This window comes from Centruroides sculpturatus, unplaced genomic scaffold (genome assembly GCF_000671375.1).
Source record: "Centruroides sculpturatus isolate CEXI.00-Female unplaced genomic scaffold, Cexi_2.0 scaffold6, whole genome shotgun sequence".
Classification (NCBI taxonomy): Eukaryota; Metazoa; Arthropoda; class Arachnida; order Scorpiones; family Buthidae; genus Centruroides; species Centruroides sculpturatus.
The window spans coordinates 178,588-195,780 of record NW_019384869.1 but is presented as its reverse complement, the minus strand read 5'-3'; the positions used below and the strand labels follow the sequence as shown (position 1 = coordinate 195,780).

The 17,193-nt window shown below is 27.8% G+C and overlaps 2 protein-coding genes across 5 annotated transcripts in view; one reads left to right on the top strand and one right to left on the bottom strand.

Annotated features, from left to right (window-relative positions):
* LOC111630828 (solute carrier family 35 member G1-like) overlaps positions 1 to 14,657 on the top strand; it is a 34,442-nt gene extending 19,785 nt beyond the window's left edge. For all 3 annotated transcript variants that reach the window (XM_023374992.1, XM_023374991.1, XM_023374990.1), the window contains exons 3-4: positions 12,790 to 12,842; positions 13,477 to 14,657. In XM_023374992.1, the coding sequence (XP_023230760.1) occupies positions 12,790 to 12,842; positions 13,477 to 14,613 (1,190 nt within the window). In that variant the 3' untranslated portion in view covers positions 14,614 to 14,657. The remainder of the gene's footprint in view (positions 1 to 12,789; positions 12,843 to 13,476) is intronic.
* On the bottom strand, positions 4,600 to 12,330 carry LOC111630829. Of its 2 annotated transcripts, none has more exons than XR_002757591.1 (4): positions 12,017 to 12,330; positions 6,282 to 6,350; positions 5,922 to 6,011; positions 4,600 to 5,000 (listed from the first exon to the last, which is right to left on the bottom strand). XR_002757591.1 is itself a non-coding variant. In XM_023374994.1 (4 exons), exons 1-4 carry the CDS (start codon positions 7,419 to 7,421, stop codon positions 4,896 to 4,898), a joined length of 1,224 nt encoding a protein of 407 aa, XP_023230762.1. In that variant the 5' UTR covers positions 7,422 to 7,759; the 3' UTR covers positions 4,600 to 4,895. The 2 variants fall into 2 exon arrangements, 1 of the variants encoding a protein (XP_023230762.1); XM_023374994.1 differs by lacking the exon at positions 12,017 to 12,330 and adding an exon at positions 6,462 to 7,759.
* Positions 14,658 to 17,193: the final 2,536 nt, after the last annotated feature.

Genomic DNA, 17,193 nt, shown 5'->3' with positions numbered 1-17,193 from the left:
ATATATATAAACTTTGTGTAAATTTATATCAAACTTCAATTAAAAAATTAATTAACTTTAATTAAATCAATTTATATTTCTCTTCGTGTTTAAAATTTGAAAGTATTAACTCGTACAAATTAATACTTCAAATTATATGTTGTATTACGAAATATTCCCTTTATACTATATTTGACATGGATTTTTATACATCAGTAGCTTCCAGTGTTAGTTTGATTGCTGATTATGATTAAAATAAGTATACGATAGTCACAGCAAGTCACAGAAGTTGAACATTTTAAGGTTTCAATATTTCTTCCAAATAACAAATCTATGGAAGATTGTGATCAGGTAGTGCCGAATTTTGGGTTGTAAAATGTATCTTTTATAAAGTTAAGGAAAAAAGAAAACATAATTTTATAAGTCTATGTTAAAGTTCCTTACTAAAATCATGGGAATAGTATTACGACATTCTTATGCCATAATTATAAAGAGTTTAGTAAGTTTAGGAGAATAAGCACTCAAATGACTCGACAATCATAGATAGGAGTGTTGTTAGAGAAGTACACAGTAGGGCAAGCACGTTTATTTGACAAATTATACACCTGTAATTTACAAACCGTGCGTCCTATATATAATCTAATTGAAGATTTTGAAAGCCTGTTAAGTATTTCATACGCATTTCTCTTATAGTTTGAGAAAGGCAAGCAGTTTGACATCTCTGTTGTGTCAAAATGCCTACAGGATAACCTTTTATTATAAACAAAATATTTGTACAACTGCATCAACAGACAATAAAATAAATTACAAGTTCTGAAAGTTTATTAAATATACTCCATTTTATGTATAACGTTTTACCAATTACAGATAATTATAACTGATAACTGTAATCTGTATATATAATAAAACCTGTCCAAGACGGAACCTGAATAAAACGGAAACCTGTCAAACCGGAAAATTTTTGTTATAATTTAATTTCCAGATTTTATAATATGAAATAATTATAGCAGATAGTTGGGACGTGTTGTAATAGATGATCGCCATAAATTAAAAGAAACGAATGATGTTTGGCTACTGGTGGTATAGCCACCATCAAATCCATTGATATACAGTATAATTTTGTAAATCTGTTTCTCTTTGTGGCATTAAGCTAATGCATAAAAACAGTTCCTTCTTATTTGTTTGTTAAATAGATTTAACTGGTTATTTAGTTTAAAATATACAGTTTTTTAATGTATGAAATCTTAATTTTTTCTTGTACGATTTTCGTCTTGTATATTCTTCAGCTCTAACAATTGAAGGATTATACAGCACTACTCGATATGTAAACACAATACTTTACAGTATAATAATTGATACATAATTAAATAAACGTACTGTACTTACAGAAAAGTTGTTAAAATCTTAGCTAAAGTTGTATTAGCAAGTTACATAAAAAGTTAAAAATTGGTCAGACACTTTCGAATTGCCATATTTTGTAATTTTAAATAATTTGATAAGAATTTTTTTTTTTTTTTTTGTCTAAATCGCATTTATATATACACTCTGTTTCGAAAAAAAACCGTCGTACCTTAAAGCTAACATGCAATAGTAATCAAATTCTGCATGTGGAATGAGAATGAAAAAAAATCATACAATATTACAACACAAAATTTATTATTATTAAAGAACTATTTTAAGTCAGAAATGAAAAATATAAAACTAAATATAACGAGCAATTATTTATTTTCACATCATCACAATGCCAGGTTGCATTTTTAATCATATTTTAAACTTATTTAATTTAAATTATATGCTCTCCACCTCAAATTAGTAGTGTCTTGCCCCTGATACTTTATCTGCTAGCAATAGAGTCTCGCGGGTCATCTAACTTCTTTCAGGAGAAAATTTTTGAATTAAAATAACGTGAGTTCCGGTACAATCCGGAAGTTCGTACAGTATATAGTTAATCGGGATCTCCNTGAAAAACTGTATAAAAATTTTGTTGTTAGTAATTTAAGATTATCGATTTAAAATTCTTTTACGAAGATATAATATATATTAAATATTTTAAACTTAATAAAACTATTTACAATTTATAGTTCTTAATAATTATATCTGATTGAATAATTTTATGAGTCAATTATTCAGTTTCGTTAAAAAAAAATATCTAGCAACGAGTTGCTTAACTTTACGGGAACTTTTAAAACTGCATGTGTGGCGCCATCTGTTATGATATTTTATAAAAATCTCTTTTTTTATACTTTTAATTAATATAAAATGACAAAAGAGTTAATTTTGAGAGTAGAGATGGGTTATATATATATATATAGGCCTATATATATATATATTAAAAGTGTAATAACGAGTAGAATCGTCATTAAATCTAATCCTACTCGAAATATGACGCATGACTCCCCTCTATCTCCCCACCTCCTCGATCTTTAACCATGAAAATTTAATAGCATCAATCCCTATAATACACAAACCTCCCGGCAAAATTTCAGAAATGTTCGACAAAAAGTACAAACAGGGTGAACAAAATCGCCCCCCACACACACTAGAGAGATTATACGTTGTTAATTTTTTTCGGACAGTGTTTTTTATTTTGCAGTGTTTTTGTGTTTTTATTATAGTTATACAGTGATACCTCGGTTTTCGTTGATAATCCGTTCGAAAACAGTCGGCAAAATCCGAAACCGACGAAAACCGAGGCAATTATTTCCATATGAATCAATGTAAATCCAATTAATTCGTTCTAAACACTCCAAAATACATACCAAAAACACATTTTTAGAGAATAAATATAGTGTTTAATACTAAAAGCAATATTAATTACGAAATTAATATAAAATGAATATAAAAGATTAATATGATGGCCTCCGAAACAAAATTGCCATCTAACTGTTTTTGATTAATTCAAATTAATAACTGTTCGACATCAATTGTTTGCTATCTCTGTTACGTTAGCACATTCACGCCTTTCACTATACTAGTCTCGTTTATTGCTTCCTTTCTTCGCTACAATGAAACTTATCGTGGATGGCGACTTCCCGTACAGGCAACCGATTTCAGCAATCTTAAGAATCCATTTCGGATTGGTAATTTTCCAATCCTATTTCAGGCTCACGGCTTTAGTGTCTAAGGTTGTTGTATACAACATAACGAACAAAATATTAGTCCATGTTGATATACTTTTGTTATCCAGATGATGGATATAGTGCACAATTTGTACACATCCTAATGGTGCAGTTTCTCTTTCACTCACTAGCATTTTTCCTTTGTCTATTTTTGATGGGCAAATTTGCCACACTTCTTCCATTTCTCACAATTATTAGTGCCGCTCTCGTATTTTTCAATGATTTTCTTCCACTCGATCGAGCTCCTGGTCTTCTTCTTCGAAGGGCTGCTGGCTCTGGAAACTTTTTCAAGTTTCCAAAGCCAGCTAGTCTCATGATTGAGCTAAAAGGAAAGGACAGCAATAGAATTGTTTGGCTAGACGCGCGGGGTAATGCTCAAACACCGAGAAATAACGCCACACTAAGCAGGAAAACGCATGGATTGCCCTTTGTTTTCGCAAAATTAGCAGCGAGATCATCTGGACACGCCGACGAAATCCGAGGCAACCGACGAAAACCGAGACAAATTTTTCGTGGAAAAAATCGACGATAACCGAAGTCAACGAAAACCGAGGTATTACTGTAGTTTGTTTGTGAAAATTTTGGTTTTAACTTGTGAAATATTTACAATTGAAACTACATTTTGACCTTTGTCATATTATGAACCACATTGTTGAAGTTAAAAATCCTTCCAAGAGGGATCAAGGAGCTAACCACTCGGCTACTGGTAGGCATCTGACATATGCATTTTAAAGTATAGCGGTTGAATGATCGACGTTCCGGTTGATATAAACTTATCTACCAAGGAGTTTATACGAAAAGTATGAAAATTTAGAATTGTAAACACATTGAAACTGTTATAAAAAGGATTAAAAGAAATGGAAGAAGTGTTCACAAATATTCGACGTGAAACTTTGTCGAAAATAAGGTACAAACGATCAGTTTTACTTATATAATAAAACTAAATAATAAAAGTGATCTTACTATAAAAATAATCATAAAAATCTTACTTATTGTAATATAGTTTAAAGATTAAAAAAATAAACCTAAAACTTGTTTAAAACGAAAAAAATTCGATACCGCGTGATTCCGGTTTACAGGTTTGATTGTATTAAATTAAATATTAAATTTTTAAAAATCAATACTAATTAATTAATAAAATTTATTATGAAAATTTATTATGGTTAATTAAAATTTCAAAAATGCTAACAATATTAAATATTTCACATAATATAAAAGATTCTTGAACACAAAAGATCCAATGTAAGTTTTTAGTTTAAATTTAAATGCAATTATTATATTTTAATTATGGAATTATTAGGTTAGAACGAGCGGGAAACGATACTCTTGTAAGCTGTCTATGAAAATAAGCTATAGACAGTCAAGTTGGATCGAATCTAAATTAATAACAGTAATAGCATAATACTTATCACGCTCTGATCTATCGATTTATGCGTGAAACAAGTATTTAATGTTTATAGTAATCGATAAAATAATATCAATAGCATCAAAAATTGTTAGGAAAGTCAATTTATTTAAGAAAATTAATGCATACAACAGTGCCTGAGATGTACTGTGAGATTTTATCGCATACTTGACATTATACATATAAAAATTTTTTTTTATAATCCAATTTATTCATTACACACTTCTTATCAGTAAACAATTACATCTGAATACGTCTGTAAAATTTTAATTAAAATACTTCGAGTGCAAATACTTATTAAATTATGAATTTTAATCACCAAATCTACTTTAATTAATACTTTCAAATACAAAGCTGTTAATTTAATAAACACAAATATATTTTTTTATCATTCAAATAAACTGTTTCAACATATCTTCTGTTGAATTAAGGCAGTGCTTTTCGGAGTTCTGAATTTCTAATATAGTAGTAAAGCTTGAGGACAGAGCTTTATAAGCCTGAGGAGAAAAAAATGTTAGAAACTGAATAATACCATTAATTTTTAAATAACGAAATAAAACAAAATATATTAATTAACTGTGCCATTATTCAAATAAATATTTTTGAAACAAATAGTATATGTTAATAAGTTTATAGATATATTCCTAATTTAAAATACTTTAATTCTGCGATTAAAAAATTAATATTAATTGTAACAGTTGGAATATAGACAGTATTGGTATAACTTTATTTTATAATCATTATCTGTTTGATATCCTTTAAGAATTATAAATATTATTATTGCAAATTATTAAATTTTAATTTATTATCTTTAAATAACTTTGCATAATGTTCATATATTATTATTTTCAAATCATATTATCATTAATATCTTGATCCATTTGATGTCTACCTGTACGACCTAAATAATAATCAAGCGAGTATGTCGGATAATGAAAGAGGAAATATTAAATAATATTCAAATGTAAAAATATATATAATATTAAACATAATTTTTCTGATTTACTATACTTTTTTTAACATTACGCTTCTGTACTGGGGACTACCAGTAGACCCCCCTACAACACTGTTGATAATTCCGTGTTATATGAATTCCATGTTGTACGAGTCACTTAGATTTTACAAATACGTGAGCCGTTCACAGCCCGGCACACGTATTTGTAAAATCTAAGTGATTCGTACAACATGGAATTCATATAACAAAGAATTATCAGCAGTGTTGTAAGGGGTCTACTGTATATATATTGTGGTTTTATAATAAGTCAATAAACGCACATGTTTCTATTTAGGATTTATATTTAAAACTATGATATTTTCATAAATTTTAACAAATTATTTTCGCATCATAAATATTATATTATAATTTATTGTATAAAAATAATCAATTATTGAAATAAATTAATTAAATTGAAACTTACTCTACAAATGAAAGTCTTATTAATGGCAAAAAAACCCATGCATGTGACTGTAATTGGAGGACCACCCAATCTCTTCATAAAGCACAGAAACTGTTACGACATTAAAATATTAAAGTGAAATTTAATTTGTTTTTATTATCAGAATATAACATTTCTCTCTTTAATTATATTTATGTTATGAAAGATTAAATTAATTATACAGTTTTGTTTGTTAATTTTGATTTATTATTAAGTATTAAATTAAAAAGTAACGATAAATAATAAATTAATTAATAAAAATAATTAAATATTAATAAATTTAATGTCGAGAACAATATAATTACACTTGTTGACTATTAAATATAAAATTATTTAACTTACTTTCAACTTATCAGTCATTTTCATATGAGTTCTGATGTAAAGAGAAGTTGAATGAAATGCAGATTTTGCCTGGAAATATTTCTAAACTTTACTATTTTATCTATTATAATACTGTTAAAGAAATTATTTGATTTTAATTTTTATTTTAAAATAACTTAAAAAATCATTAAAACAATATACCGCATTTTCTATTTCTCCTCCCACAAGAGCCAAAACAGTCAATATTATCATGGTAATTACTAGGATGCAGGTTACCATGATTTTTTCTCTTTGTTTCAATGATTCATACATAGATATATATGCTAGCAAAGCTATTTCTCCCACGCCGACAAAATATGCAGAGCCAATTGCATTTTTACAGGAATTATTTAAATGATAAACAAACTGAGAAAGATTTTCGTGTCTCGAATCGATTTCTTCAAGAAAATCAGGAATATGTCTTTGAATCGGATTTGCAAGATCAGTGGCAATTTTACGAAAAGCTATAATTGTAAGTCCAATCAAGACAACAATTAATATTAATAAAACTACGAGAAACAAACAAAAATATAATTGAAAAATACTCATCAAAATCGCCAATATTTCATATTTCCATAAAATGCTGTTCGGCCTACTACGAATATTATAATCAACGAGTAATATAGCATAGATAATGCAAATCATAAAAGACGAATTGATTATAAATGGCATAATACGAGGGACGAATCCTGATACTTTATCTAGTTCCTTTGTTAAAGTAATGCGTATATCATTTACATACATAATTTCGACCATTAGTAGAGTAATACCTCCGATTAGAGTATACTTTATGATAATTGACTGTTGGTTAGAACTGAAAATACGCTTGTTGAAATGATGAAAATGAGGATCTTCGTTCAAAAATGGAGAAATCATTAAAATTCCGACACACAACCATCCATATAGTATTATGAAATATCTATAAAAGCAGTGAAGAAAATTATCAGACAACTTTTCTCCGAAATAATGACGGCAAGGATTTATGATGTTGAAACCGCATAACGAAATTATATCTATTAATGGTTTTAAAACACAATAAGTGCATTTTTCTTCAGAGTTTAATCTTTTCCAATTCTCAGATAGACAAAAATCGATAAGTATTTTTTTCACAGTTCTTTTCATGATGTATTTTGTTGCTAGTATTGTCCGGCGCTCTTGCTATTATCGTATAATATCGAAGCTAATAATCATCGATTTATATTCATTAAACAGATCGATAATATGAAAAGTATTTGTTAAAAGCGATCAAGAAAGCAAACAATAATCTCGCTTTATAAAGAATTTTAATATGATAAGTAAGAAAAAAATGTGAATGTAAACTAATTAATTTTACGTTCAGTTCAGTAAATATTACTTAATTAAAAACTCTTCTTTACCCTCAAAATTAAGCCTTTTGCCTTTTTATTATAATTAATAATATAATGGTTATATTTTAAGTGAAATAGTATGTACTGTGTATGGTTGGGGTGTTATCGTTTTTAGATTTCATGCAAGAAATTTTAGCATGTCTTATGGATTGTTGTTTTTATGTATAAAATGTTTGGCTATTATTATTATTATTATTATTATTATTATATTAATTATACGAATATTCAGAAAAAAAATTCTAACTTTTTTCCTTTTATTTAGTGAAATCATTAGTATTACTGATGTTAACACTCTGAGTACAAGAATTGTACATTATATCATTAAAAATTGATATTTTCAGATTAAAATGAAGGTTGAGGATACAGAATTTGTGTATTTTAATTCTGTTTTTATTTGTCTATCGTTAAAAGTTCAGAATAATTTTAATTCAGACGCTATTCAGCTGATAAATTTTATTTGTCAATTGATAGCGTGTGTACCGAATAAATTTCTCTCTGTATTTATTAATAAGCACTGAAATTTTAACAACTTTCATATTTTAACACGTGTGTAGATTATATACGTATACATATATGTTTAGAGAAATAATCTAATATTTTTGAAATATTATATAGTTTGTATTATTTATTAAACTGTAGTGATTCAATTGATTTAATTATGATAATTAAGAGGATTAAGTTTTCCCCCTCAACCTGGAGCCGAACATCTGAAATAAAATACCTTGCAGAATAATAATAATTATTGTACAATTGTAACTATTATAATTATAAATTGTTAAAATATTATCTATCTGTTTAGCTCAGGAAATGGCATATAAGATTTTATATATTACTTTATTAAGATTATATAAAAAGACTAAGCATTGATAAAGGGCTGTCCATAAATGACGTCCACATTGGAAGGGAAGACAAGTCGGATAAAGTCGGACAAGAGGGAGGGAGGGTTGAACTTCAGTGGACGTCCTTCCCTTCTACTTGTCCGACTTTGTCCAACTTGTCTCAATCATTGCATTAAATTTTATACAGTTTATGCATTTTATTATATTCATTTCAAAATGTCTTGTATATTTCGTTTCTATTTATGGTACTGTATATATCATTCATAAAGTGATAAAGGTTTTAAGGGAGGTCGAATTTTGTTGGACGTCCAAAGAGTCTGGGTGGTCACGGAAACTTGGACAAACTGGGACAAGAGGAGGAGAGGAGAAAAATTCGAAGAAAAATGCGGACGTAATTTATTAATTTATGGACAGCCCCTAATAGTCGAGGGTTCGCACCTGATAAACGGGCTGGTGAAGAGTTATCAACTTTTCTTCACCAAAATAGGTGCCAGTTTCCCATTCAAAGTTCTCTCAAGAGGAACTTATCCTTTGGTAAATCGCCTAAATGTTGCGTTGTCCTAGGGAAGGTTCACACAAGCGACTTTTAGTCGCTTTGTCGCTACTACAAAAAGAAAGTCGTTGAAATTAGAACAAAGGTAATTCAACAGAGTCAACCAAACGAACGACTGTTTAGTAACTGTGATCTAGGGAAAACATGTTTGTTGTTTCTCATTCCTTATTTCTGTTCATTTTCATTTCTTAAATCATGGTATATTTATGATTTTATAAAAACTGTTCCTTTAGTAGCTGTATGCCTACTAATATGTGAACCCAATATTGCCTTTGTATACTTTTCTTACAAAATCGCACAAGAAAAAAAGAGAAATACACTCAAATAATCCATTTTCATACTGAAAATTAAAACTTTGAAAATGTCTCGGGTATTTCTTAGTTGCAGCTGCAATTTATAGCTCGTGTGAACATTTATGCGATTAGCTACACTTCTGTCGCAATTGACGACCCCCAATAATACTGTTGATAATTCCGTGTTATATGAATTCCATGTTGTACGAGTCACTTAGATTTTACAAATACGTGTGCCGGGCTGTGAACGGCTCACATACTTGTAAAATCTAAGTGACTCGTATAACATGGAATTCATATAAAACGAAATTATCAACAGTGTTATAGGGGGGTCGACTGTACATATTTGTCACTCTTGTGGTTGGGTATGAGATTAATCGCAAGAAGCGGCGACTACGGATTTTTTTGTAGCGTGAAATCGCTCGTATGAACTTCCCCTGCATTCATAACTGTTATTACATCATTAAGATAGAAAACACATAACAGTAGTATCTAAACAAGTGATTTATCCCATAATTTCTTTTTCTTGATTTGCCAGAATGAGCAAATCGAGGAAGAGAAAAAAATTAATTGTACTAATATTAATGTTTACAATTAAACTTTTTCGAAGTTCATATTTAATTGTAATTTAATTTTAAATAATGCAAATCGTGATTTTTTTCACAGTTCTTTTCATGATGTATTTTGTTGCTAGTATTGTCCGGCGCTCTTGCTATTATCGTATAATATCGAAGCTAATAATCATCGATTTATATTCATTAAACAGATCGATAATATGAAAAGTATTTGTTAAAAGCGATCAAGAAAGCAAACAATAATCTCGCTTTNTTTTTAAAATAAAATTTATATCTTCTTACAAAATTAAGCATTTTGCAATTTTATAATAATTAATAATATAAAAGTTATTTTTTAAACAAACTCTCTTAACAGCCGGGAAAGTTACACAATTCGTTGCTGGATTAAAAAAATACATTCTTAAACAAATAAACGGCTAATGTAAGATTTGTCCATCATTTTTCAAAATCATTGAACCCAATACACCTACACTTATTTTGCTTTCTAACAAAGGTAGGCGGGTCTAAATAATATTGATAATGCTGTTTACTCGATGTAAAAATTGAAAAATGAATATTTTGAGTAGATAACATTTGGATAAATACAGAAAAAGAAATATTATCAGATAGAGTGATGAAAAACATGTTTTTCTCTTGATTAAACTACTACTTACTTAATTTGTAATTTTGTTTGATATTTTTATACTTGTAATAATAAATTTTATCTAATTTCCTATGTCATATAATTAGTTTATTAATTTTTTTTATTATAAAAAATCATATTTTGAAATATATAATAGCAAATGTTAAATTTCTACGAAAACAAAATTGTGTGCACGCAAATTAACTTTTAAGCTAAAGCTATGAATTTGAAATTATTCTGTTATATTAATTAATCTATCGTATTTGTGCTTTTATAAAATAATTATGAAATACAATTTTAAAATTGATGAATTCCATCTTGATGATTAATTAGAAATGAGAATAAAATTTATCGCAATATAATTTTTTGTTGATAATTATAATCGATTATATTATCTAACTAATAAAATAATTTGATAGGAGTTCAAATCAAACGTCAGTTCTTTGTCTCAGACTATTGTGTAATAGATAAATAAAATCTTACAAGATAAGTACGTCTTTATTTATTTTGTCATCTGTTTTAATATAGAAATGATTAAACTTTGACCATTTGTGATATTTCAATCAAGAATATTTATCGAATAATGTCAGTGTTCTATAAAAAATTGATACAGTATTCATTTCGTTTTCTTTTAAACTGATTATATTCATTTTTGAAATAGTAATTAGTTTTTATAACTTAAATAAATATTATTTAATATATTTCCGGTTTAACTTAACTATAAGTAAATTTTAACACTATATAACTTAAGCAAAGTAGCTTTTATCGTAAGTTATTCTGAGGACAATTATATATTTTATAGCATTATATATCTTATAAAAATAGCGTTTATAACATTATATTATGATATTTACCTGGAACGAGTTTTCTTTATAACTAAAACATCACGTGTGTTACTATTCGTAGTTAATAAAATTTAAAAATTCTAAATAAATCTACACCATTTTTTATAGTAACGTTTAATATTTTTTTATTATTAATTGTTAAATATTCAAAATAATAAATTTATTATTAATATTAGCAAGACAATAATTTCCACATTAAACAATAAAACATTCTTTATATCATCCAACCATATGTTTAAAAAACCAGACTATAAAAAAATTCCTATTAAACTTATTCATATTGAAAATAAAAATATATCGATTATATTAGTATATATATATATTGAATATTTCTTGAAAATATTCAAAATGAATAAAAGAGTATAATCACTACTTAAGAAAGATAGGGACCCAATTATGGCCTATCAAGTTTGAATTGTAGAGTCTATACATTTCTTGGATAAAAACTGGAATTGGTCAATATTGGTCCAAAATTAGTGGGCTTATATATTTTATATAAGCCCACTAATTTTATTTTATATTTTATACCTTATATATTTTAGTTTTCCTTATGTTATGTTCACTGGCTTAATTTTACAGGTAAATTTGCTCCTTATTATTAAAAACTGTCAAGCAATGCTTACATTAAGATAACATTCACTTTTGTCACCATTTTAATATAATTTAATTTCTTCTCTACATATAAACACTACTATATTAGAACAACGAACTGTTACTATCGGCGAACAACGAAATATACGATTATATTCTTATAAGTGATAGGATGACAAAGAGGCATTAATTATCAATTAGAGGTACGCTTTTGATTATCTTATACCTTTAATCTAGTGACTTTACGTGGTACGAAACGTAAAAAATTTAAGTGACGATTCATTGATAATCCCTGTAGCAACCGGTAAACTATTTAAATTTTTATCATTCGACCTTTACGATATAATAATTGGCAACTTGCTTAAAATATTTTTTACCTTTGATCTCTTGTTTATCAATTGTTCTTTTATTGATTGACAAAATATGTTAGGCATAAACCTGCGCCATTTTTATAACTGATATTGCATCTTAATCGTTTTAAAATCGACAATTTATTCCAATAAATTAAATGTTTTAAAGTGTATTATATTATATATATATATATTTTTTTTAAATAGATACTTTTTATATTTATAAGTATATTATGTATAAAAATTAGATCAATTGTTCTCATCGAGATGATATGATAATTTTATGTTATCATTTTAATATCAAACCCCCCCCTAACGATAACTAGATGGTTTATTCCGAAAAAGTGATTTCACTGTTATTTATTGGATTGTTTCGACGCCAGTTTTATAGTTTGTTCGTAAACTAGCAGTAATTACGATGAAAAGATTTAAGAAAAACGTCTCTTCTATTTCAGAAAACGTCGAATCCAATGGCACCGACAATCCAGTTCCCATCAATGATGAAATTGTACGTATTGTTAACTCTTAATTTGTTTTTGTTTTTTGTGTGCATTAATTTGAAGTTTTTAATATTTTAAAATAATTATTTTCAACTCAATTAAATAAATTTTAATTATATAACTTATAAATTGTATCATTTAAATATCTCGATTGAGAAATCCTTAATGAAATGTAAATTAATATAGGTTATTCAAATTTGTTTAATATGGATTTAAATAGAGAATAATTATAAATTGCAAACATTTTATACACATTTAAAAAAATTTATATATATAGTTTTTGCAAAAATTCTTATTTACAGTATTTATTTTTTCTAATTTTTAAAATTATTTATCATTGCTCGAGTTTAAATATTTGAATAAATCTAAATAAACGCAAATATTTTATTAAAATCTAACAAAGTTTTAATAATTTATTACATAAATAGGATTCTTCTATAATTTATCTTTCTAAATATAAAATTCTCATTTAACATCCCGCTTTGTAATTAGTATGATGATCAATGTAAGTTAAACAACTCATCGTTTGTGCTTTATTTTGTTTTATTAATTTATTCTTTTTAAGTAATTTTTAATAACTAATAAAATTTTTATAACGTAAAAAATGTTAGTAAGTTAAATTTTCTTTTATTAATTAATTAGGAATCATCTTCGAATTCCAAGACAACAAAATTACAAAAGTCTCTCTCAGATCAACACGCAGCAATCAATTCTAAGCATAAAGATTCTCAATCTTCAAATGTGGAAGAATATACGACTTATCAAAATTCTGAACCCGGCCAGTTTAATAACAAAAAACCTAATGAAATTGAGTCACAAACGCCTGAAGAAAACCAAACTAAAAGGTATAAACTTTACAAGGGTTTATTTTTCTCGTCTCTGTCTAGTGTTTTTTTCTCACTTTCGTCAGTCATCGTCAAATACATCGATGAACTACATCCTGGACAATTAGCCACATTGAGATTCGTAGGAATCTTAGTATTTACTATGCCAGTGGTGACTTACAGTAAAGAACCAGTATTCGGACCTAAAAAAGTACGACATTTCTTAATAATTCGGGGTCTCGTCGGTGCAACTAGCCTATTTCTTCGATTCCTTGCCTTTCGTTACCTACCAATAGCAGATGCATCAGTTATTGTTTTCAGCATTCCAGTATTTGTTGCAGTATTCGCTAGAATCTTTCTGAAAGAACCCTGTGGTATATTTCATGCCATCGCCATCTTTTTGACATTATTGGGAATATTTTTAATCACCAAGATGCCATTAGTCATCGCTAGTAGAATGGCTTATACGACCGATCAATTATGGGGTGTTATTGCTGCCGTTGGATCCACATTTTTCGGTGCTAGTGTATATGTAGTCATAAGAAGAATAAAATACCTTCATCATTCGGTTATAATGTTCAATTTTGGGTGGGTCGCCGTAATCGAAACACTTATTTTAACTGCTTCAATTGGATATTTTAGTTTACCAAAATGTGGGCTTAATCAGTGGCTTGTAATTCTTTTGGGTATATTCAGTTTTTGTGGGCAAACGCTATTAACTTTAGCTTTACAGTGCGAACACGCTGCACCAGTATCGATAGTCAGAGCCGCTGTCGACATTGTTTTGGCATTTTTTTGGCAAATATTATTTTTTCACGAAATTCCAGATGCCTATAGTATATCGGGTGCTCTCTTAGTATCTTTTTGTGTAGTAATGATTAGTTTTCGTAAATGGATAGTATCTCTTCCAGAAGAATCCACGATTCGAAAAAAACTATTTTTCTTAACTTTATAAATACGAGAAATATATTTTTATTAATTCGTTCATATTTTATATCTTTATATANATTTTAGTTTTATATAAATTATTTAGTCTTTAAATAATAATAACAATAAATGTTTTGAAAAATAGAAAGAATTCACTGCTGGGAAGACGTGGTCTTGTGCAAGCATCAAACATGAACTTTGATATCTCATAGTTCCTAAAATATTTTACTTTTATGAGATTTTATACTTTTCTGGAAACGTATTCTATATCCTTTTTCGACTTTATAATTTTGTTTTTCTGCAGGAAGTCTGCTTTCATTCAAACACTTCATGTCAGCAAGTCAATAAGGTCAACATAGCTTTATATTACATTATTCCAAAATTTTAAGTCAAATAAACGAATTTTATATCTTATTCTTCCTTAAATAATCGTTAATATAACGTTTTTATTATTAAGATAGAGAAAAAGTTAATACATTGTGATATACTTTATAGAAAATTGAAAAATATTGTATTTATATAATCGTTAATATAACGTTTTTATTATTAAGATAGAGAAAAAGTTAATACATTGTGATATACTTTATAGAAAAATGAAAAATATTGTATTTATATATTAGTTTGTTTAATTTAGTTTCATATATAAATCATCATTATTTGGTTAACAAATTCGAATTTCAACACGCGAAATCGTACCTATATTCGCGATAGTCACTTTGTATAATAACATTATTAAAGTTAGTTGTACGCGCCAAATTCATCTAGCTTTTATTTAAAAATTGATCGAAATGTTTTCATAAAGGAATGCATTCCGTCTATAAATCTAATGCCATTGTAAAACATAAAAACTTTGTATATAAATATATACAAAAGTCCTTCGGAAAGGAGGCAGATCATTGTAATTACGGAAATTGTTTCCTTTCAGAAAGGATTTTTGCATTGTAAACAAAATGAAATTTCCTATAAACTATTTAATAATGTTTGTAATTAATTTTGTAATTTAGATTTACTAAAGAAATGTTTGTTTAAAATTAGAACTTCAAATTATTTTATGTGTAAAAATAAACTTAAGTTATACAGTCTCTCATTTTTTTTTGTTATTGTATTCATAGCAAGGCTAATTTTAATCGAAAAAATTTATTTTAAATATATGATTCTAAAATATTTAAAATTTTTATCAATAAATATAAAACTTTTAATAATTGGGTTAATCGCAATCCGTTCGAAATTATTGTAATTTTAATTTGTTTTAATTAACAGCAGGGAAATATTTGAAGTGGGCAGAAGGGCATATGCTTCCCAAAAATATACGTGCGTACGTATTATTGGATTTATATATATACAGTGGGTGATCGGTTAACGAACATAATCCGTTCCAAGACTTTGTTCGCTCTCCGAATTGTTCGTTAACCGATTACCGATTTATCATAGGTTTTAATGGGAATTTAATAAATTCGTTCTGGAGACCCCCCAAAAAAATATATATATATACTTTCTTACTACGTTTATTTATATGTAATAGTAAAAATACATACATAGTCTTGCGTTTTTATTAGTCATGTTTTTTCCGTTTGAAAGAATTAAAGATTGCTTTTCTCTCTTCTTCAGGATTTTTCGTAAGTAATTAATAGCATTGCAATTGTAGAAATACCTAAGCCTCAACCTAGTTTGGATGCCATTCTAAGACCGTTGTTCTGACATCCTCCCACTTCTTCAAAGGATCTTTAATAGCAGATATCGGCATTAATCCTCTTTTTCAGAAGAAAACATATCTCGCCGATTTTCTTGATGTTCTTCATTCAAGAGTTCTTGGCGTTCTTCTGTCGTCAGATCCGTTTTAGGTTTCATTATGAACTCTTTGATGTTCTTTATTTCTCAAATGTGATTTTTGTTACTCCTTTAGCTGCTTGAGTCTTCTTGATTATATAGTATTTTTCTTAAATAAGATTGAACTGCAGCATACTGTAGACCTGTTTATGCCATACTGCCCAGTAAAATTATGCATCTTCTGCCCACTACCTCTCTAACTTTGCTATTATACTCTCACTTTCGAAAAGAAAACGCAAAACTTAACGAGTTCCCTACCCTACCCGACAGTCTCGCCAATACATAAAAGAATCGTTTTGCCATAAAAATAAAAGGCTGGAATTACAAAGGAGAGTTTCAAAGTTCGGAGGAATACTATCTGATCGGTATATACCGTCTTGAGCGTCGATGTCGACGTCGACGTCTCCCGCGCTCCGAAAAGTTTCGAATTGTTGCCCGAAGACAAGGGGAAGACCAATCGTATTCATTATTTTACGTCGCTTCTTCTTGTGTTTGTTCTGTGGGGTGTTCGTTGTCCGAACATAAATATCTTTCGCGAAAGTGTTCGTTAACCGATCACCCACTGTATTTAAATCTACACATTCTTTGATACCTAGATATGCTTCTTGTCAACAGAAATGTTAAAGTAGAAGATTGATTAAAAAGTAGTTCAATAATTCTCTCACATACTTTAATGTTTAGTTTATGTTTTCTAATCTTTTAAACGATTTTTATTCCATAAGTTGGATATTACATAAAAACTTAACTACATATAGCAATTCTTTATTGACTTAAAATTAAA

What these genes read in the sequence shown, in the direction of transcription:
- LOC111630829 (XM_023374994.1), bottom strand. Translation starts at nt 7,421, where the DNA reads ATGAAAAGAACTGTGAAAAAAATACTTATCGATTTTTGTCTATCTGAG. An exon ending in AAATGACTGATAAGTTGAAA is followed by an intron (nt 6,012 to 6,281) that starts GTAAGTTAAATA and finishes ATGTCGTAACAG; the next exon opens with TTTCTGTGCTTTATGAAGAG. An exon ending in ATAAGACTTTCATTTGTAGA is followed by an intron (nt 5,001 to 5,921) that starts GTAAGTTTCAAT and finishes TTTTCTCCTCAG; the next exon opens with GCTTATAAAGCTCTGTCCTC.